The sequence below is a fragment of the Ceratotherium simum genome, chromosome 31, assembly GCF_057802395.1.
Source record: "Ceratotherium simum simum isolate JZ-2026a chromosome 31, ASM5780239v1, whole genome shotgun sequence".
NCBI classification, from domain to species: domain Eukaryota; kingdom Metazoa; phylum Chordata; class Mammalia; order Perissodactyla; family Rhinocerotidae; genus Ceratotherium; species Ceratotherium simum.
Window position 1 is genome coordinate 19645785 of NC_141930.1, and position 22844 is coordinate 19668628.

The following is a 22844-nucleotide window of genomic DNA, read 5'->3' on the forward strand; positions in this document are numbered from 1 at the left end:
CAGCGGAGTGCACGCACTTAACCACTGCACCACTGGGCCGGCCTCTGTATGAGTTTTTAATATACATTTTTAAAGTGCACAATAATTTGTAATTTTGTAGTACCTCTTGATGCTGTAACTGCCTTAGGTTTTTCCAGAATTACACTTAGGATTCAAATACTTACTTTTCAGATGACTTTGGGTCTGAATATCATTATTCTTTTCTTTCTTTCTTTCTTTCTTTTTTTTTTGGTGAGGAAGATTAGCCCTGAGCTAACATCTGTTGCCAATCCTCCTCTTTTTGCTGAGGAAGACTGGCCCTGGGCTAACATCCGTGCCCATCTTCCTCTGCTTTTTACATGTGGGACGCCTGCCACAGCGTGGCTTGATGTGTGGTGTGTAGGTCCGTGCGTGGGATCCAAACCTGTGAAGCCCGGGCCACTGAAGCAGAGCACGTGAACTTTACCAGTATCCTGCTGGGCCAGCCCTCATTATTGCTTCTTGAGTTTTTCTTCAAATGTTGGATGAAGGACAGTTTCAAATATAGATAGTTCTTAATGCATATTATTACTCTTTAATGCCATCTGATAGCCCTTCTAATTGATGTATATACAGCATATTTCTAATGGGGGAGCAGTCATAAAATTGAATAAAAACAATACCTATAGATATATCTTAAGATAAATGTGTATGTTGTAAATGGTGATTTTATACTATCATACTTTGAAGATTAAGTTAAACATTGATTCTCTTCCTCTCTGTGCTTAGCTACTTTGGTACCTTTTATTTTCCTTCTCATTTTTTCAATTATAAGATAATATTTTTAAAAATTCAACAAATTCGAGTATGTGTATAGTAAAATATGATAGTTCTCTTTAGCATTTGCACTCCCTAGAGAGAATCAGACTGTGTGTGTGTGTGTGTGTGTGTGTGTACACATTGACACACAGGTTTGTGTGCGTGTGTGATAAATATATCTTTTAATGCTGATGACACTAAAAGCTGTATGGGCTGGATACACTCAAAGGACTGATTATAAGGAGAGAAACAGGCATGCCTGTCTTAGAAGTAGTTTTGACTATTGATAAGGTAGATACATTTTTAGATGGGAGGATCTGCAGGAAGGGTGGAGAGATGGCAACAATTCTTTCAGCTAATGAATACCTTTAGTTTTCTTTCTAGTAGAAACAGTCCATATTCCTCTTTAAATTTACATTTTGGTCAGCTTATTTTATGGTCATAGATACTTGAGTTCAGAGTTAATTTTAGATTTTTTTTTGAGGGGTCTTTGAGAGTATATTTCTTATAGATCTTAGACTTTAAAATTTACTCACTTGTTTCATAAATTGCAAAGTAGAAACTTGAAATTGCCTTTTTAAATATCTAAAGTTAGAAAATTGGAATCATGATCTTTTGAACTCACTTTTGACCCCATGATTTTATTATTAGTAGTAAAAGTTAGAAAAATTTAATGATATTTTGAAAAATGTTTCGTTTTAACATACTTTTTTTTTTTTTTTTTTTTTTTTTTTTTTTTTTTTTTGTGAGAGAGATCAGCCCTGTGTTAACATCCGCCAATCCTCCTCTTTTTGCTGAGGAAGACGGCCCTGGGCTAACATCTGTGCCCATCTTCCTCCACTTTATATGGGACGCCGCCACAGCATGGCTTGCCAAGCAGTGCATCGGTGCGCGCTCGATCCGAACCAGAACCCGGTCGCCGCAGCGGAGCGCCAAGACTTAACTGCCGCCACCGGGCCGGCCCCTTAACATACTTTTTAAAAATTAAAAATTATTTCTGGGGGCCAGCCCCATGGCCTACTGTTGTTTGGCGCACTCCGCTTTGGCAGCCCGGTTCGGTTCCTGGGCGTAGACCTACGCTGCTCTGTGGTGGGCATGCTGTAGCTGCGACCCACATACAAAATAGAAGAAGATTGGCATAGATGTAGCTCAGGGCGAACCTTCCTCACGCCAAAAAAGGAACATTGGCAACAGATGTTAGCTCAGAGCAAATCTTCCTCAGAAAAACAAAAAAAATTACTTCCTATTAAAGAGGGAAAAAATAAGATAAGCCAAAAAGAAAACCATCCATAATACCACTGCCATATATAACTACTGTTTAGGTAAGAGAACTGAAGACTGTTAGGAGGAAGGATTTGAGGAAGACAGGGTGTGAACAGAGGTTATCGACGATGGTACTATAGACTTTTTCCTACATTTACATGAGCACACACAATATGTTGAATATAAATATTTTACTGTTGTACTATGAAGAAACAATTGGGTTATAAAGTAAAATTAATTGGTGACAGAAAAATATGAATTAATATAATATTGGCTAGGTGCTTTACCAAACTATTCCTAGTCTCTTAAAATTTTGCTTTCCAATGAAACGGTAGAAAAATAATTCTTTCTCCCCCTTTTTCGTAAGATCTATTCTCTTAGCAACTTTCAAATATGCAATACAGTGTTATTAACTATAGTCACCATGCTGTGCATTACATCCCCACGACACTTATTTGTTTTATAACTGGAAGTCTGTACCTAAATGTCTTTCCCTTTGTTTTTTCTGACTTTGTTTTATTAGATTCAGGAAGAGGTACAGATGGTACCATTAGGTTATATTTTATCCGTATCACTTTGAAGAACAGTTATCATTGTGCTGCTTCAATTAAGTTTTTTGGACTTCTTTCAGGCATTGTTAAAAGGAAAAACCTCATTTATACTATTCATTCATATACATTCACGCAATGAATGCTACGAGTGCTGCTGTCTTTTCTGCACTGTGTCAGGCCCTGGGAATAGAAGGTCAGATAGGCCACTGACTTTTTCCTGAATCTGAAAATCTTCTAGTCTAGAAGGGAAAACAGAAAAGTAAACTAAATTAACCTGCAGTGTGATAAGGCCTGTGGTATTTATATGCATAAGAGCATCAAGGAAGGAACCTACTTCACCACCACTCTGAAGAATCCTAGAGGAAGTGATACCTAAATTGAGTTTTAAAGAATATGTAGCAGTTATTGGCCTTTTGGGAACTAGAGGAGTTTGGTGGTGTTGATTGGTAAAAGTCAAGTTAGGGTATGATGAGAATTGTGAGATAGGAGAGAGGGCAAGGACTCTTAGAATGCCATATATGCTGTGAAACAGGAGCTTGGACTTGACCATATGTTTTTGGGGAACCATTAAAGGTTTAACTCTGAAGGCTGTATGGAGGAAGGATTTGGGGAGAATAAGATTAGAGGGAAAACTAGTTATGAGGCGGTGGCAGTAATTCAGGCAGGAGATGGGCCTGACCCAGGGCAGTCGTAGAAGGGATGGAGAGAAATGCAATGGAGAGCCATATGAGACTGATAGGGGACTTGTGCAAAGTGTCACAATCCCAGCTTCCTGATCTCTAATCCTTCCTTGGTTCTATTACCAACAAAACTGACTTCAGTGGAATTACTTGTAGACCAAAGGAGATAATTTGCCTTTTTTTTACTCCTAGCCACTTGTTGATGTCATAGAAAAGACTATGGATAGTTCTGTCAAATTTGTTGTAACACAATTTGGTCTCTAGTAGAGGTTTAATATCGGTGGAAAGGGTATAAGCTTTGGAACAGTACATAGGATTCAAATCCTGGCTCTGCTACTTACTAGCTGTTTGATCTTAGGTGAATTATGCATACTCAGTGGGGCCATATTGCTCTGAAGGGGGTGAAAATTGGTTCTTGAGAAGAGGGAGAGGATGAAAAAAATCTTACTCTATTTAATGAATAAAGCTCAGATATACATATAGTACATACACAGATAAACAGTGTGTATCTGTAGTATTCAAATGTCAGGGGGGAGGTGGATTAGGAAAATAATGTCTAAAAAGGATCCTTGGGGGGAGATAATGAAAACAAGGTTGATAAACACTCTAATTGGGTTCTTACTTAAATTTCTGCCTGCTTCAATAAGGAATAGTTAGGTATGTAAAGTACTAAGAAATGTCATTTTTCTTACAGGTATTTAGGTGGTCAGTTCTGAAGAGTTCACTATTTTGGCACCTGTTCAAATTTTCACCAAAAAAATTAAGTGCTACCACATAATTTTTTGATATGTTTTCCAAATAAATGATATCCTAGAGTATTTTATAAAATATTAAGTACATTTAAGATAACATTGGTAATAACTAAATGAAAGGTTATCACCAAAGAAATAATTATCCAAATGAAGTTTAATGATAAGTTCAGCAATCAGAACTTCTATTAACATTATGTATTTGGGGGCTTTTATTAATATTCAAAATTTAAAATTAAACTTCTGTGAGCCTGCTCTTAAATATAGCCATATTCTAGTTGTACTGTACATTAGTGAATGAAGTGTTATGTGTAAGTAAATGTTCTAGTTAACTGAAGCTTTAGGCACCAAAGCTTTTACAATTTGTAAACTTTAAACTGATATACTGAGTGACTTGAGCTGACTGCCATGCAAATTTATATTCCTGTTTATGAATGTAGGAAGAGGGTAAAGCTCTGAAAGATTATACATACATAGTGATTAATTCACATCATCAATAAGCTCCATTCAAAGCTCAGATCTAACAATGTAATCTTCTAGTAGGAAAGATAAAAGTTAACCTTTCTTTGTTGAAGTTAACTTAAAAAAGTCCTGATTATAAAAGTGGTACATATACATTATCAGATTAGAAAATAAAGAAGGTATAAAGAAACAAAAACAACCATATTCCACAAACCAAAAGTAACTTTTATGTTCCTTCCATTCTTTATCAACTTCTTGAACAGTGATTATCACCTTTAACTTTTTATTTGAAACTTATTATTGAAATAGGCACTGTCAAAGGATGTTTTTGAAAAGATATTTTTGTGAAATGGTGGTTTGCTTGTGGATATTTTGTGGACTTCTAAGGTTATTCTAAATCTCTTCAGCAAGTGATTTCCCCCCTAAATTTCTATTTTAAAAAATCAACTTTGTAACAACAAAATACAACATTAATTACTTATCTTCAGTCTACCTGTTTACTTTTCTCCGTAGCCCCTTCCATCTATTTTTTTGTGTGTGTGTGAGTGAGGAAGATTGGCCATGAGCTAACGTCCATTGCCAATCTTCCTCTTTCTGCTTGAGGAAGAGTGGCCCTGAGCCAACATCTGTGCCCATCTTCCTCTATTTTGTATGCAGGACACCACCACAGCATGGCCTAATCAGCGGCGTGTAGGTCCGTGCCCGGGATCTGAACCTGCGAACCTTGGGCCACTGAAGTGGAGCTCGCGAACTCAACCACTATGCCACCTGGCCCCCACTTCCATCTATTTTTGTTTGGTTTTAACATAAATGTAGAATATACAACTTCATGGTCTACTTTTTAAAAATAAATATCTTTCTATAACCTTTTCTGTTGTTCTAGTCCAAGGCTGCAAACTACTTTCCTTTGAACTGAATTGAGTCTTCGGATATGCTTTGTTTAATGTGCCCAATATTGACTCATGCAGTTTTTTGTTTTTTGTTTTTTTTTTAATTTAATTAATTTATTTATTTTTCCCCCAAAGCCCCAGTAGATAGTTGTATGTCATAGTTGCACATCCTTCTAGTTGCTGTATGTGGGACACGGCCTCAGCATGGCTGGAGAAGCGGTGTGTCGGTGTGCGCCCGGGATCCGAACCCGGGCTGCCAACATCGGAGTGCGAGCACTTAACCGCTAAGCCATGGGGCCGGCCCGACTCATGCAGTTTTTGAAGACTTTTTAAAATTAGTTCCTACACTTAAAAATTGGGAGAACTTATATTAAAAATCTGGATTTTTGGCTTCTCTTGAAAAGCTGTATGGTCTTGAAACTTGGGCCAATACTCTTCCATGACAGCACTTGGCAGTGGCTGCCACCTTTAGGTGGGCCGTGCATTTTCTAGTGTGAAGTAGTTTCATCACTCCATATCATCTCCCTATATGTTATACCAAACTGCGTCACTCATTTAGGAGATCTGCCTTGCAATCTCTGTTCAAGGCTAATCCATATTAAAACAACCTTGGGTTGAACTCATTTGTTTGTTGCTAATACTGTATCTGTTTTTATCTTACAGGAGAAGATGTATGGTCTTATGCAAAGGGGCTTCCTCACTTGTTCCAGCAGGGTGGTGTATTCTACAATATTATGAAGAAAACCATGGGTATAGTTAATTTCTGATTTTATTCTTAAAATATCTCCACTCAAGCTATTATAAGATTAAGAAAGTTCAGATATTCTTCTAAAACTGTTTCCAATGGTAATTTTAGGTATATATTCTTCTTTAGCAGTCTGCCTAGTTAAAATGGATTATTATCCTGATATGGTCAGCTGTGTTTTCTGCTATAATATTACTAAAAATTTCTTACCACGTTCTTGCTCCTATTTTCTCACTTAAATTGTATATATGATTTTTAACAACTACAAATGGTGAAGTTAGAAGCAGATTTGGTTATAATGCTAGTGACTGTCCCAGAACCAGATAGTATAGTATTTTTGTTGTTATTGTTGTGTTTTGGATATGATTATTGTATACCTCAGTGCTTTCTGGATTTTAGGAAACAGCTCTTTTACATTTATCTTCTTTTCACATTGTGTGTTCATTGTCTGTAAAGATATGTGCAAGTATATAACTGTATCTTAAGAGTTTTAAGGTCTTAAGAGAGCAGTTGCCAGAGTGTATGTTTAGACCTCACATGCTTTTTCAAAGATTTGATGTGAATGCTTTTGGCCCCAGGCTTTGTCACTCTGACTTATCTTACTTCTTCACCTACCTGACCTCTGTAGACATTAAGTGCATAATCTCTATTTTATGGTTTTTATCACTTCCTCACATACTTTTTTTTCCTTATTAAAAAAAAAACACCCCAACTTGGCTGCTGTGGAAATGTTCAAACATATATAAAAGTAGCAAGAATAATATAATGAACCCCTATTTACCCACCACCCAGCTTCAACAATTATCAGTACATTTCTACCCCACCTCTCAACTGGACTATTTTAAAATAAATCCCAGACATAATATAATTTCATCTGTAAGAACTTCAGTATATATCTCTAAAAGTAAGAAGTCTTTTTTCTTTTTAAAAAATAACTACAATACCATTATCATGTCTAAAAACTATGAGCAATAATTTAAAAAATATCACCAAATATCCAGTCAGTGTTTAAATTTCCTTGATTTTTGATTGTCTTAAGAAATGTTTTCTTTTCTTGGTTTGTTTGAATCTGGGGCCAAAGAATGGCTGGCTGGCTTCCTTCCTTCCTTCCTGTCTTCCTTCCTTCCCTTCTTTCTAAGACAGGATTATTGAAGCATAATTTGCATACAGTAAAATTCACCCTTTTTAGGTATACAGGTATCGGTATATGAATTTTGACAAGCATATACAATCACGTAACAACCACCACAATCAAGATATAGAATATTTCCAGTATTCCAAAAAATTGCCTCGTGCCACTTTCTAATTAATCCCTTATCCCTACCCCCAGGCCCTGGCAACCACTGATTTGATTTCTGTCCCTATATTTTTGCCTTTTTCATATCACCCATATAAATGGAGTCATATAGTGTAACCTTTTGTGTCTGGCTTCTTTGATTTAGCACAGGGGTTGGCAAACTACTGCTTGTGGACCATAACAGGCCCACTGTATATAAAGTTTTATCGGGGTACAGCCACACTCATGTTTACGTATTGTCTGTGGCTGCTTTTGCACTACAATGGCAGAGTTGAATAGTTGTGACAAAGACTATATGGTCTGCAAAACCTAAAATATTTACCGTGTTGGCCCTTTACAGAAAAAATTTGCCAATTTCTGTTTTAGCCTAATGCTTTTGACATTCATCTGTCTGGTTGCATGTATTAGCAGTTCATTCCATTTTATTACTGAGTAGTATTCCATTGTATGGATGGATCACATTTTTCAAAATCCATAACCAGTTGAAGGACACTTGAGTTGTTTTCAATTTTCAGCTGCTATGAATAAAGCCACTATAAACATTTGTGTACAGGTCTTTGTGTGGACATAGGTTTTCAGTTCTCTTTGGTAAATGCCTAGGAGTGGGATTGCTGCATCATATGGTAAGTATATGCTTATCTTTATAAGAAACTTCCAAACCATTTTCAAAAGTGGCTGGATCATTTTGTGTTTGTTCCTACTAGCACTGTTTTAGAGTTCCTATTGCTCTGTATCCTTGTCAGCACTTAGTAGTCTCAGTTTTTGTTTTTAAAACCATTGTAATAGGTTTGTAGTACTATCTCATAATGGTTGTAATTTGCATTTCCCTAATAACTAATGATGTTTTCATGTGCTTATTTGTTATGTATTTATTTGCCCATTTTTAAATTGGTTTGAATTTTTTTAATTGAGTTTTTACAGTTCTTTATATATTCTGGCACACACCATTTATCAAATGTGTTTTGCAAATATTTTCCCCCAGTTTGTAACTTGTCTTTTTCATTCTCTTAACAGTATCTTTTGAAGATCAGAGGTTTCTAATTTTGATAACCAATTTAACAATTTTTTCTTTTATGATTCGTACTTTTTGTGTCCTATCCAAGAAATGTTTGCCTAATCCAAGGTCACAAAAATTTTGTTTTCTCCTAGGAGTTTTACAGTGTTGGGTTTTATATTTAGGTTTATGATCCACTTTGAGTTGATTTTTTTGTATTACAAGGTATGAGTTGAGGTTCATTTTTTTAATGTATGGATGTCCACTTGTTCCAGCACCATTTGTTGAAAAAGGTATACTTTATCCATTGAATTACTTTGGTACCTTTATAAAAATCAATTGACCATGAATTATACACTTGAAAAGGGTGAATTATATGCAAAATATACATCAATAAAGTTATTTTTTAAAAATCAGCTGACCATAAATGTGTCAGTCTAGTTCTAGAATTTCTTTTCTGTTTTGTTGATCTATATGTCTCTCACCAATACTACAGTCTTAATTACTGTATCTTGATAGTAATTCTTGAAATCAGTTAGGATGAGTCCTCCATCTTTATTTTTTCAAAATTGTTTTGGGTATTCTAGGTGCTTCTTTTATCCATATAAATTTTAAAACCAACTTGTCAATTTCTACAAAAAAGTCTGTTGGGATTTTTATTGTGATTGTGTTGAATATATACATCAAATTGAAGACAATTGATATTTTGACAATGTCAGATCTTCTCGTGCATAAAAACGTTTTCTTTCTCCATTTATTTAAATCGTCTTTCATTTCGCTCATCGAAATTTTGTAATTTTCAACAATCAATTCTTGCACATCTTTTGTTAGATTTGTACCTAAATATTTCATGTGTTTGGGATGCTGTTGTAAAAGATGCTTTTTAAAAATTCCAATTTCCTATTGTTCATTGCTAGTGCATAGAAATGATTGGTTTGTTTTTTTTTGTGTGATGAAGATCAGCCCTGAGCTAACATCCATGCCAATCCTCCTCTTTTTGCTGAGGAAGACCGGCCCTGAGCTAACATCTATTGCTAATCCTCCTCCTTTTTTTTTCCCCTTTTCCCCCCAAAGACCCAGTAGATAGTTGTACGTCATAGTTGCACATCCCTCTAGTTGCCGTATGTGGGACACTGCCTCAGCATGGCCGGAGAAGCGGTGCGTTGGTGCACGCCCGGCTCCAAACCCGGGCCGCCAGTAGCGGAGCGCGAGCACTTAACTGCTAAGCCACGGGGCTGACCCCCAAGATTGGTTTTTATGTATTGACCTTATATCCTGTGACCTTGCTAAACTCGTCTATTAGTTCTAGTAGTTTTTTAGCAGATTCTTTGGGATTGTCTCTGTAGGTCATCATGTCTTTTGCAAATAAAAGACAGTTTTATTTCTTCCTTTTCAATCTGTATACCTTTTATTTCTTTCTCTTATCTTCTTACACTGGCTATAAGTTCACTGTTGAGTAGGAGTGGTGAGTGAAAGTGTACATCCTTGCTTTGTTTCTGATCTTAGAGGGAAAGCATTCAGCCTGTAGATTTTTCAGAAATGCCCTTTATCAGGTTGAGGACATTCCCTTCTGTTCGTAGTTTACTGACAGTTTATATTGTGAAGGGATGTTGAATTTTATCAGGTGCTCTTTTCCTGCATCTATTGACATGATCTTATCGTTTTTCTCTTTGTTGATGGAGTGAATTACATTGATTGATTTTTTCATGTTGAGACAACTTTGCATGCTGGCCTCAAATTGCTAATATTTTGTTAAGTGTTTTTGTGACTGTTAATGAGGGATAATGGTATGTAGTTTTCTTGTAATGACTATTTAATCAGGGTAATGTTGGCTTCATGAAATAGAGTTGGGAACTATTCATTCCTCTTCTGTTTTCTGGTAGGTTTTTTAATAGCTTTGATATTATTTCTTTGTTAAATGTTTGGTAGAATTCACCAGTGAAGCCATCTGTGTTTGGAGTTTTCTTTGTTGGACAGTTTTTAACTACGAATTTCATTTCTTTAATAGGGTGCTTTTGAGGTTATCCTTTTCTTTTTTTTTTTTTTTTTTTTTTATTGCAGTAACATTGGTTTATAACATTGCAAAAATTTCAGGTGTACATCATTGTACTTCTATTTCTGCATGGACTACATCATGTTCACCACCAACATACTAATTACAACCCATCACCACACACATGTACCGAATTATCCCTTTTCTACCTCCACCCTCCTCTTCCCTCTGGTAACCACCAATCCAATCTCTGTCCCTATGTGTGTTGTTTATTGTTGTTATTATCTACTACTTAATGAAGGAAATCATACGTATTTGACCTTCTCCCTCTGACTTATTTCACTTTGCATTATATTTCTCAATGTCCATCCATGTTGTCACAAATGGCTGGATTTCTCTGCTTTATGTGGCTGAGTAGTATTCCATTGTGTATATATACCACAGCTTTTATCCATTCGCCCCTTGATGGGCACTTAGGTTGCTTCCAAGTCTTGGCTATTGTGAATAAGGCTGCAATGAACACAGGTGCATGTACCTTTGCAAATTGGTGTTTTCAAGTTCTTTGGATAAATACCCAACAGTGGAATAGCTGGATCATATGGTAGTTCTATCGTTGATTTTTTGAGGAATCTCCATACTGTTTTCCATAGTGGCTGCACCAGTTTGCACTCCCACCAGCAGTGTATGAGAGTTCCCTTCTCTCCACATCCTCTCCAACACATGTTGTTTCCTGTCTTGTTAATTATAGCCATTCTGACAGGTGTGAGGTGATATCTCATTGTAGTTTTGATTTGCATTTCCCTGATAGTTAGTGATTTTGAACATCTTTTCATGTGTCTGTTGGCCATCTGTATATCTTCTTTGGAGAAATGTCTGTTCAGGTCTTTTACCCATTTTTTAATTGGGTTGGTAGTTTTTTTGTTGTTGAGATGCATGAGTTCTTTATATATTTTGGAGATTAAGCCCTTATCAGATGTATGGTTTGCAAATATCTTTCTCCCAATTGTTAGGTTGTCTTTTTCGCTTTGTTGATGGTTTCTTTGCTGTGCAGAAGCTTTTAGTTTGATGTAGTCCCATTTGTTTATTTTTTCTATTGTTTCTCTTGCCTTGGTCAGATGTGGTGTTTGAAAAAGATGTTGCTAAGACTGATGTCAAGAGCCGATTGCCTATGTTTTCTTCTAGAACTTTCACAGTTTCAGGTCTTACATTCAAGTCTTTAATCCATTTGGAGTTAATTTTTGTGTATGGTGTAAGGTAAGGATCTACTTTCATTTGCATATGGCTATCCAGTTTTCCCCAACACCATTTGTTGAAGAGACTTTCTTTTCCCCATTGTATGTTCTTGGCTCCTTTGTCAAAGATTAGCTGTCCATAGATGTGTGGGTTTATTTCTGGCTTTCGATTCTATTCCATTGATCTGTGTGTCTGTTTTTGTGCCAGTACCATGCTGTTTTGGTTACTATAGCTTTGTAGTATATTTTGATATCAGGAGTGTGATACCTCCAGCTTTGTTCTTTTTCTCAGGATTCCTTTAGCTATTCGGGTCTTTGTTGTTCCATATAAATTTTAGGATTCTTTGTTCTATTTCTGTGAAAAATGTTGTTGGAACTTTGATAGGGGATTGCATTGAATCTATAGATGGCTTTAGGAAGTATGGACATCTTAACTATGTTAATTCTTCCAATCCAAGAGCACGGAATATCTTTCCATTTCTTTGTGTCTTCTTCAATTTCTTTCAGAAATGTTTTATAGTTTTCAAAATTTATCTTTCACCTCTCTTTGGTTAAATTTATTCCTAGGTATTTTATTCTTTGTTGCAATTGTAAATGGGATGGTATTCTTAATTTCTTTCTGCTACTTCATGTTAGTGTACAGAAATGCAACTGATTTTTGTATGTTGATTTTGTATCCTGCAACTTACCATATTCATTTATTACTTCTAAAAGTTTTCTGGTGGATTCTTTAGGGTTTTCTATATATAAAATCATGTCATCTGCAAATAGTGACAGTTTCACTTCTTCCTTTCCAATTTGGATCCCTTTATTTCTTTCTCTTGCCTGATTGCTCTGGCTAGGACTTCCAATACTATGTTAAATAGGAGTGGTGACAGTGGGCATCCTTGTCTGGTTCCTGTTCTTAGAGGGATAGCTTTCAGTTTTTCACCATTGAGGATGATATTAGCTGTGGGTTTCTCATATATGGTCTTTATTATGTTGAGGTACTTTCCTTCTATACCCATTTTATTCAGAGTTTTTATCATAAATGGATGCTGTATCTTGTCAAATGCTTTCTCTGCATCTATTGAGATGATCATGTGATTTTTGTTCTTCATTTTATTAATGTGGTGTATTACGTTGATTGATTTGCGAATGTTAAACCATCCCTGCATCCCTGGAATAAATCCCACTTGATCATGGTGTATAATCTTTTTAACGTATTGTTGTATGCGATTTGCTAGTATTTTGTTGAGGTTATCCTTTTCTTCTTGAGTAAGCTTTGTTAGTTTTGTCTTTCAAGAAATCTGTGCATTTCATCTAAGTTATCAATTTTACTGGCGTAAAATTGTTTATAATATTCCCTTACTGTCTATTTAATGTCTATAAGGTCTATAGCTATTTCATTTCTGATACGGGCAATTTGTGCCTCTCTTGTTTTGCTGACCCGTGCAGCTAATGGTTTATCAGTTGTATTGATCTTTTCAGAGATCAGCTTTTGGTTTTATAGATTTTCTCTATTGTTTTTCTGATTTCAGTTTCATTGATTTCTGCTCTTTATTTTTTCTTTCCTTATGCTTGCTTTGAGTTTAATTTGCACTTTTCTTTCTAGTTTCTTTAAGTAGAATATTCGATTATTGATTATAAATTTTTGTTTTCCAATATAAGCGTTAAAGCTATAAATTTCTCTCTGACCACCCCCCCCTTTTTTGCATCTCTTTCTTTTTAACTTTCCATCTTTCACTTAATACTACCTCCTGAAACATACTGATGCCAGTTAATGCTTTTTTAATAGTTAATATTTAATTAGGATTGATTATGGGGATCCCAGTAATTTGGATAAGTATGCACTGTCTTTCATGCAACTGAAAATAACTACTCTTAGTTGTTGTTTGTGTTGAGCGGCTGGTGGTGGGTAGTGTGGGGATGACTCTCTTGATTATTTTCTGAATAGTTTTTATGTTTCTGGTTTGAAATTATTTTTAAAATGTTAGCTATGATGCTAAGACAATTTAATGGGAGAAAGAATAGTTTTTTCAACAAATGGTGCTGGGGCAACTGGATATCCACATGCAAAAGAATGAAGTTTGACAAATACAAAATTAACTCAAAATGTATCAAAAACCTGAGTGTAAGAGCTAAAACTAGAGAACTCGTAAAAGAAAACATAGGCATAAAGCTTCTTGACTTTGGATTAGGCAAAATCTTCTTAGATATGACACCAAAAGTACAAGCAACAAAAGGAAAAAGTAGATAAATAAAAAGCAAACTTTCGTGCTGCAAAGGACATCATCAAGAAAGTGAAAAGACAATCCACAGAATGGCAGAAAATTTTTTGCAAATTATGTATGTTAATAGATTTGTATCTAGAATATAAAGAACTCAGGAGTAAAAAGGCAAATAACCCAATTAAAAAATTGGCAAAGGATCTGAATAGACACTTCTCCAAAGAAAATATATAAACAGCTAATAAGCACATGAACTGATGCTCAGCATCATTAACCATCAGGGAAACACAAATCAAAACCACAATAAAATAGTATTTCACACACTATGATGGCTATAATCAAAAAGACAGATAATAAGAACTGTTGGCAAGGATGTGGAGAAATTGGAACTCGCATACACTGCTGGTGGGAATGTAAAATGGTCCAGCCACTTGGGAAAACAGTCTGGCAATTCTTCAAAGATTTAACATGGGGGTCAGCCCCATGGTCTAGTGGTTAAGTTTGGCACGTTCCACTTCGGTGGCCTGGGTTTGTGGGTTTGGATCCCAGGTGTGGACCGACACTAGTCTTCGGTGGCCATGCTGTGGTGGCGATCCACATGCAAAATACAGGAAGATTGGCATAGATGTTAGCTCAGGGCGAAGCTTCCTCAAGCAAAAAAGAGGAAGATTGGCAACAGATATTAGCTCAGGGCAAATCTTCCTCAGCAAAAAAAAAAAAAAAAAAAAGATTTAACTTAACATAGAGTTACTATACAATACAGCAGCAATTCCCTCTTAGGTGTATACCCAAGAGAAATGAAAACATGTCCACACAAAACTTGAATACAAGTGTTCATAATAGCATTATTCATAATAGTTAAAAGTGAAAACAAACTAAATGTCCATTGGCTGATGATTGGATAAATAAGATGTGGTATAGCCATACAAGAGAATACTGTTTGGCAATAAAAAGGAATGAAGTACTGGTACAGGCTACATCATGGATGAACCTTGAAAATATTATGCTACATGAAACAAGCTAGTCACAAAAGACCATATATTGTATTATTCCATTTATTTGAAATGTCAGAATTGGCACACTTAGATAGAGAATAAATCACTGCTTGTCTAGGGCTGGGAGTAGGGTGTGGGGAGCAAATGAGAGTGACTGCTAATGGATTTGGGGTTTCTTTTTGGGGTGATGAAAATGTTTTAAAAGTGATTGTAGTCTGTGAATATACTAAAAACCATTCAGTTGTACACTTAAAATGGGTAAATTGTATGTGAATTGTATCTCAATAGAGCCCTTATATTTTTCAAAATGTTACCTGTGGTATTTATCCTTACTAGGAGGTAGTAGAGCTCTGGAGTAAGAACATCTGGGATCAAATTTTGGTTCTACCACTTACTCCCTGTGTGACTTCTAGGTCTCAGTTTCTTTATTTGTAAAGTGGGTATGATAATCTCGGGGTTGTTGTTAGGATCAAATGAGATCATGCACATAAAGCACTTAGCAAAGGGCCTGGTACCTAATAAATACTTAGCTAATGTTTGTTATTATTATTATTAGAATTCCAGCTGTTATTTGCAGAATTATTTAAAATTCTTTTGACTATAACACAGCCATTTGAAATGAGTCATCGTCAGAAAATTATTCTGCCTTTCAAAATACAGTTTCTTCTATTTATGGTAAAATTTTATCTATTTTTAGGACAGATTCATGTGACCAATCATTATTATTATCCTGTGGTCAAGGAGTCAAAGCGTATCAAGCCCTCCTTACCCCTAAACATCCACCCATACCCTCCAAAAATTGAGAAAGAACATACTTCCCTTCTTTGTTCAAATCTGCCCTAACAGATAGATAGTTATATCTACATTTGAACAGAGATATTGCCCAATATAACCAAACAAAACTATTAATATTCTTATTCTTTATATTTGGAAAGGTATTTTAAAATTAATTTGCTTAAAATCTAGTAAGTTTCCTTGCAGGTCTTTATACAGAGATATATGCAGAGATGAACCGCAAATTTAGTTTTTGGTTTTTTTTTTGTGAGGAAGATCAGCCCTGAGCTAACATCCATGCTAATCCTCCTCTTTTTGCTGAGGAAGACCGGCTCTGAGCTAACATCTATTGCCAATCCTCCTTTTTTTTTTCCCCCCAAAGCCCCAGTAGATAGTTGTATGTCATAGTTGCACATCCTTCTAGTTGCTGTATGTGGGACGCGGCCTCAGCATGGCCGGAGAAGTGGTGTGTCGGTGCGTGCCCAGGATCTGAACCCGGGCTGCCAGTATCGGAGCTCGCGCACTTAACCGCTAAGCCATGGGGCCGGCCCGCAAATTTAATTTTAACACTTGTATAGATATCTTTAACTTTATAATGTTCAGTTTTGCTTGTGTTTGAACTTTATAAAAATGGAATTATGCTGTATACATTCTCTGTGTCTTGCTTCTTTTATGCAACACTTTTTTGGATTAATTCATGTTGATAGGTTCAGCAGTAGTTTGTTCATTTTCACTGATGCATAGTATTCTGTTGTATCATTTTAATGTAATTCATCCATTGTTCTGATACACTTTTGGGTAGTTTCCAGTCTTTTGATGTAAGGAAGAATGTAGCTATAAATATTAGTATACGTGTCTTTTGGTCTATATGTGTAATGGAATTGTTGATATGTGATATAAAATTTTTAATACACTTTGATTCTTAAAATTCAAAGGACTATGTAAGTTATATCAAACCTAAATGATTATGCTTAAAGGGATCACAACGAAGTATTTGCAGTGATTTTTTAATACATATTTTAAAGTTTTTTAATAATGTAAAGTCTAGAAACTATAGAAATGGGAAACATCACTTATCATTTCTAAATATTTGTCTTATGCTTACATGTTTTTGGCATGACTGTAATTATAGTACTGAGATATGTTTCCTGCTATTTTACCATTATGCTCATTTTACTGTATATATGAGGCATCATAGGTTTCTCATTTATATCAATATTAATAGCTGCAAATTACTTCTGTCAGGTAAATAGACCACAATTTTCTTAACCATTCTCTTGTTGAAAGCTTAGGTTGTTTCCAGTGTTTCGTTGTAAATAATACTGTGATGAACATGTGTGGGACTGTGGTTCTTTTCAGGGATAGCCAAGGGAAAGCATCACAGTAGCAGCCTTGAAACAATTACAAAACCTTTTTGATCTAATAGAGGAGTTAAAATTATCGACTGCCTGATTTATATTAGGCACTGTGATAAGTGCTTTTGCATGTTTTCTCATTTAATCCTCAAGTAATCAGTGAAATGAGTAGTATACCCATTGTTAGGCTTATCTGATAATATTTTAATGATCTGTTTGTATCTGTCTCCTAAGAATTACATTTTATTTTTGAATCTTCAGGGTGTATTTCAGTTCCTGGCACACAGTGAGGCTCAATAGATGTTATCTATTGAAATGAATATTTAAAAGCTTTGCCTAGAGCCATCCCTGGCCTTACCATTCAAAATTCTCTTCTTTGCTACCTTTGCCATGGTTTACAGTCTCGGAGGTAGGGGATTGGTAGACAGTAGACTGATTCCAGGGTTGTTCCCTGAAAGGTACTATTTAGACCACATCTGTGATGTTAATTTTGTGTGTCTATTTTTGTCTGTTATCTCTGCCAAAAATGTTGTGCCAAGAGGAAATTCTAGTTGGATTTTTATTAATTGATACTTTGCTTACCATTGAAATGAATGTTTGAAATTACTGTATGTTATTTATTCACTTGCAATTTAGTTCTTTTCTCTGGTTGTTTGGAATATTCACAATGAGATACATTAGAACCACTCTATAGCTTTTTTCTGTGGAGGGAGGAACTATTCTTAATAACTTACAAAACTGGAGACTACTTAAATGCCCACAAAGCGTTCCAGAGTTCACATTCTCCCCCTCTCTGAATTTCTATAGTGCTCACTAACAATTTCATTCATTTTTAACTAGTTTGCTTTTGCCTTTATATTTTACCATAAACATACCCATATGCACCATATATTATTACAAGTTCTCTACTTTATCTTTTTTTAACATAGAAATCTATGGTTTCATAAAATTCCAAAACCCTTAATTTCACATACTTGGAATATACTTAGAGTGACAAATTTAAAATGTAAGGATATTGGATAGTTTAAAACACACATGCAATTTTTTATATACAGGCTGGAAAAAGTGTAAAATTTTGGAATACCATGTAGTGAGACCAAACTCCTCAATTAGAAAATAAACAGAAGCCTGCTTTAAAGTTCTTATCCTCTATTGTTGCACTAGTTGACTATGAGAAGTAAATTGCAGTGGGCCATTTGAGGAGCATCCATAACTCAGGCTTATTTTGGTGAGTCTGACTTACCAGAGAGGAATAAGAGTAGTAAACATGAAATATAAATATTTCAAAGGAATTGAATTGAATAAGGTCTTTTTAATTTATTGTGACCAGGTATCAGTTCTTGCAGTTACCCTGAAGTAACAGTGCATTAATATTAGCTTTCCTAAGTGGGCCCCTATAACTACTACTTTCACTATGGAATATCTTATTTTGAAAGTTCATAGTTTTTATATTTGTGAAAAATATATACCTTTGGCACACTGAGAAAACAACTTTTATTCTGGTATTCTGTAATTCAATAGAATTACTTTTGATTTTTAATTCAACACAGTGTGTAACACGTTTGTGTAACACTTTGCCCTTACAGTATTTTTGCAGTTTATAATTTGAATCTTAGTAAATGAAAGTATATTTTCTTATTGCTTCACTATAAGCAATTGTTTTACTAACACAATTGGTAGTGTTTTCCTTATAGCTCAGCTCTTTGTTTCAAGCCCCTTTCCTAACTTTGTAATGGATTATTGATATTTAAAAAAAAACATCCCCTAGGGTGTTACTTTAAGGTCTGTGGTGATGTTTCTTTTTTTATATAGTATTAAGTTCTATTAATAAATAATAATAAATTATTTTCTAAATAATTTTTTTGAAAGCTATCTGTAAATTATTATTGAAAATTCACTAGTTCAACTATAATTGTTTTTGCTACACTTTTTAAGTAAGATTTTAATATGTTAAATATATTTTTCCCTTCTTTAGGTATGGCTGATGGCAAACATTGTACTTTTCCACATCTGCCTGGCAAAACGTTTGTCTATAATGCTTCTGAAGATAGACTGGAGTTGTGTGTGGATGCTGCAGGACATTTCCCCATCGGTCCTGATGTTGAAGATTTAGTTAAAGAGGCCGTAAGTCAGGTTCGAGCAGAGGCTACTACAAGAAGTAGGGAATCAAGTCCCTCACATGGGCTATTAAAACTAGGTAGTGGTGGAGTAGTGAAAAAGAAATCTGAGCAACTTCATAATGTAACTGCCTTTCAGGGAAAAGGGCATTCTCTAGGAACTGCATCCAGTAGCCCACACCTTGATCCAAGAGCTAAGGAAACTCCAGTTGTAAGGAAGCATAGCACAGGGACAGACTTTAGCAGTAGTTCCATTAAAACAGAGCCTTCTGTATTCACAGCTGCTCCTAGTAACAGTGAGCTTATTCGAATGGCTCCTGGAGTAGTTACAATGAGAGACAGCAGGCAGCTTGATCCTGATTTGGTTGAGGCCCAGCGAAAAAAATTGCAGGAAATGGTTTCTTCTATTCAGGCTTCGATGGACAAGCACCTGCGGGATCAAAGTACAGAGCAGTCACCATCTGATCTTCCTCAAAGGAAAGGAGAAGTTGTGAGTTCTTCTGTGAAGCCTGGGAGTCTTCAGCCTGGCTTACCTGAATCTTTTTCTTTAACTGGTGGCACTGAAAATTCGAATACAGAAACAACTGATAGCTGTGTGGCAGAGGCACTGGGAGCAGCATTTGCCAGAAGGTCAAAAGCACAAAAGGGAAGTTCCGTGGAGGAGCCTGAAGAGATGGATAGTCAAGATGCTGAGATAACAAACACAACTGAGCCAATGGATCACTCTTGATTTAATTAGAGGCTAATAAAGGCAGAATGTTTATTGTGAATATGTAATATTTGTTGGCTGGGCCACATAACTTGATTAGTCATTAAAAATCTTGTACGTATATAATTAAAAGATTATATCTTGTTATTCCGTGCATGATCGCAAGTGTGTGATTGGCAATAGCTTTTAATATACTGCTGCCCAGGCTGGCTCTGAATTCTTGTAAATTAGTTATTAGATCTGCTGAGATGAGTTTCTTACGTATATGTGGTTCATTGGAAGTTCTTTGTAATTTTAATTCCATGAAAGTCTTAATGTTTCAAACATGACAATTCTCTTGCTTAAATATGTTTGATTTCTGAGAAGGCTAGAACTAGGGGAGAAATGAGATTTTGCTAATGTTGATATCATCAAGGTTACCATCCCACATATTTATTAGAATGTCAAAAGAGTTATGTAAATTTGAAGGTTATCTGAACTAAATTGTATCTTAAAATTCATAAAAGGATTTATTAGACTGGCATCCTGACATTGCTGTGAACGTAAACACATTCATAGAGATATGTATTCTTGGTGAAAATATCTTGAGAATAGAGTTTAATAATATAAAATTTTGCTAATTTGAGCAAGGTTAGGGGGAAAATATCTATTCTAGAATGATAAAGTCAATGTGATTCAGTAATGTTGCTGTCTGAGCCAACACAGCCAATTGTGTGCTCTGTTGTTGATAATATGTTACCATTATTTTTTGAATCCTGGCCTGGTCAATTGCTTTTTCTTTAATCTTGCAGAAAAGTTGATTGCAAAGTGTGGTAGAAAACATAAAAATAATGGTAGCAGTAGTTAATCTCTAATTTTCAGAGTTTGTCAGATTCACAGAGAATTTATAAATAAGAATTTATCTTTATGAATGGGTTACATTGTTCCACAATTTTGATCAATGGTATTTAAGCTTGTATATGCTAAGTGTCGTTGAGCCCCTTTGAACCAAAAATGTTTCCTTCTTTTCTTAGAGTCCATAAGATTTTCTTTATTTGTTGGCTTCACCTGGATTTGGATGCAAATTTCACTGCATCATACCCTGATAAACTGGGCATTTGCTTAAATAGTGTATTCATCAAATCTTTAGTGTCAGTTTCCTCAAGAAGCACCTTTTCATGCTTATTCCTTAAAGACAAAGAATGTTTATCCTAAGATTGGTATTGCACTATTTTATCCTATTTTGCAAATCTGTATTCTGAAATGTACATTTCAATCCATCTTTTTCCTCTGTTCACTGAAATTAAGTTGAATTTGAATGGATGAAAGACAAAATGTATGTTAATACAATCTCTTATCTAGAGCATTCAATGCCTGGCTGTCTCTGTTTGCACATGTAACAGATGCAGAACTATGTTTGCATTATAAGAAAATGTACATCACAAAGTATATTATCAGGTGTTTAAAAATCTCAGCCTGTTGATTCATAAGGAATATAGACAGTACTTTAACTTGTGTTTCCCAATAGGGGAGGTTTTGGTTTTCTTTCTATGCAAGTATTTCTGACTGAATCCACTTATTAAATGAACTACTCCATTTTGAATAAGGAAAGAATGGAGAATCTAGGCATTTTGCAGGTGATATCTGAGCAAGATGTATATTTGGATTAGTTTTATCACATTATCACATTATTTAAACCATATTTTATCTCCATTCTTCTTACTTCTAAATTTACTTTCAAGTGTCTTGCTCTATATCTAAATAGGACAATTTAGAACTTTATATTGTGCACTAGTTTTGCATAAAGAACTGCAGCTACCAAATAATATTTCCCATTTAGTTAGGAGAGGTGGCTTCTGTGTATTAAACTAAAAATTACAAATATCACTAACCACTATAATTATTTTTGGCTTTGTCAGCACTAGAACATGTTCCCCCTCCCTTTTTTTTTTTAGTTTAAATACAGGAAAACTTTAACAAGCAAATGCACTGCTTCCATGTAAATGGTATAATCACCTTTTCTTTAACATTTTCTTTACCTGTGGCTTAATATGTTTAATTAATAACTGACAAATATACTCTGAGCATAATGTATAAATATCAGAGACTAATTTTATCTCCCTATTATATTAAATACTTGCATTTAGTCAAGTTAGAATGCACCTGTGAACATTAGGAAATGGGCTTAATCTCTGACAACACTAGTAATTTCTCTTCCCCCAGCAATGCTATTTAGAAGCCGGTTAGGTATAAATATTATAATAATAGTTTGGGTCCTCCCTTGATAAAGCATAAAGGCTTGATTCTGAGAATGGTCAGATTTCTTGAAATTATTTTAAATCAGCTGAACTTTGGTTGGGGTAATTAATGGTTTTTGAGAAGTGGGCCAAGTATCATCTTCACAAAGAAGTTTTAGAACAGAATTTCTTTTAAGTTCTTAAATATCCTCCTTTGTCTTTCATATGGTTATCATAATCAACATGACTCTAGAATGGTTATTTTTTAGTACTACCATTTGTGATTGCCACAAATTTGAGTCCAAGCTAGAGATCATAAATCAGTTAAAATATTTTTTTAGCCTTAGATGTAACATTATAACTATAATTCAATCCTATAATTAAATTCTGTTTTTAGTGTTTCACTGAAAATCGAGGTAAATTGTAAATTTTTTGCTTCAGTAATCTATTTCATAGTTAGTCATACCAAGTTTGAATTGATGACTTGATGTCCAGGTAGAGTTGAAGATGGTATATGTCTAGAATACCAGTAATGAGAAACTGGTTGAAATTGAAGAAAACAAGACATTGCCAAATATTATGAGCTAGAATGTAATGAACTTCCAGGGAATGGTGACTCAGGAACTAGTTAAGAGCAAGCATAAGGCCCATTTTCCCCTCTTTCACAATGTTTCAGGTATTTTATTGGAAAGTGTTAGAATAAAGACTTGAGAAATTTAGCAAATGCTATTGACTGTGAAATTTGCTTAAATCTTCTGATGATTTTTAGTTTGGATTTTACAATCAAGCCTACTGCTTGTAATTAAGATATCAACCTGAAATGTATATTCTCAGT

At 35.0% G+C, this 22844-nt stretch overlaps 1 protein-coding gene across 1 annotated transcript in view; it reads left to right on the plus strand.

Annotated features, from left to right (window-relative positions):
- Positions 1-21143, plus strand: part of VCPIP1 (valosin containing protein interacting protein 1) — a 28209-nt gene extending 7066 nt beyond the window's left edge. Inside the window, exons 2-3 of the mRNA XM_004436250.3 lie at positions 6036-6122; positions 18943-21143. Of these exons, the coding sequence (XP_004436307.1) occupies positions 6036-6122; positions 18943-19814 (959 nt within the window). The 3' untranslated portion in view covers positions 19815-21143. The remainder of the gene's footprint in view (positions 1-6035; positions 6123-18942) is intronic.
- Positions 21144-22844: the final 1701 nt, after the last annotated feature.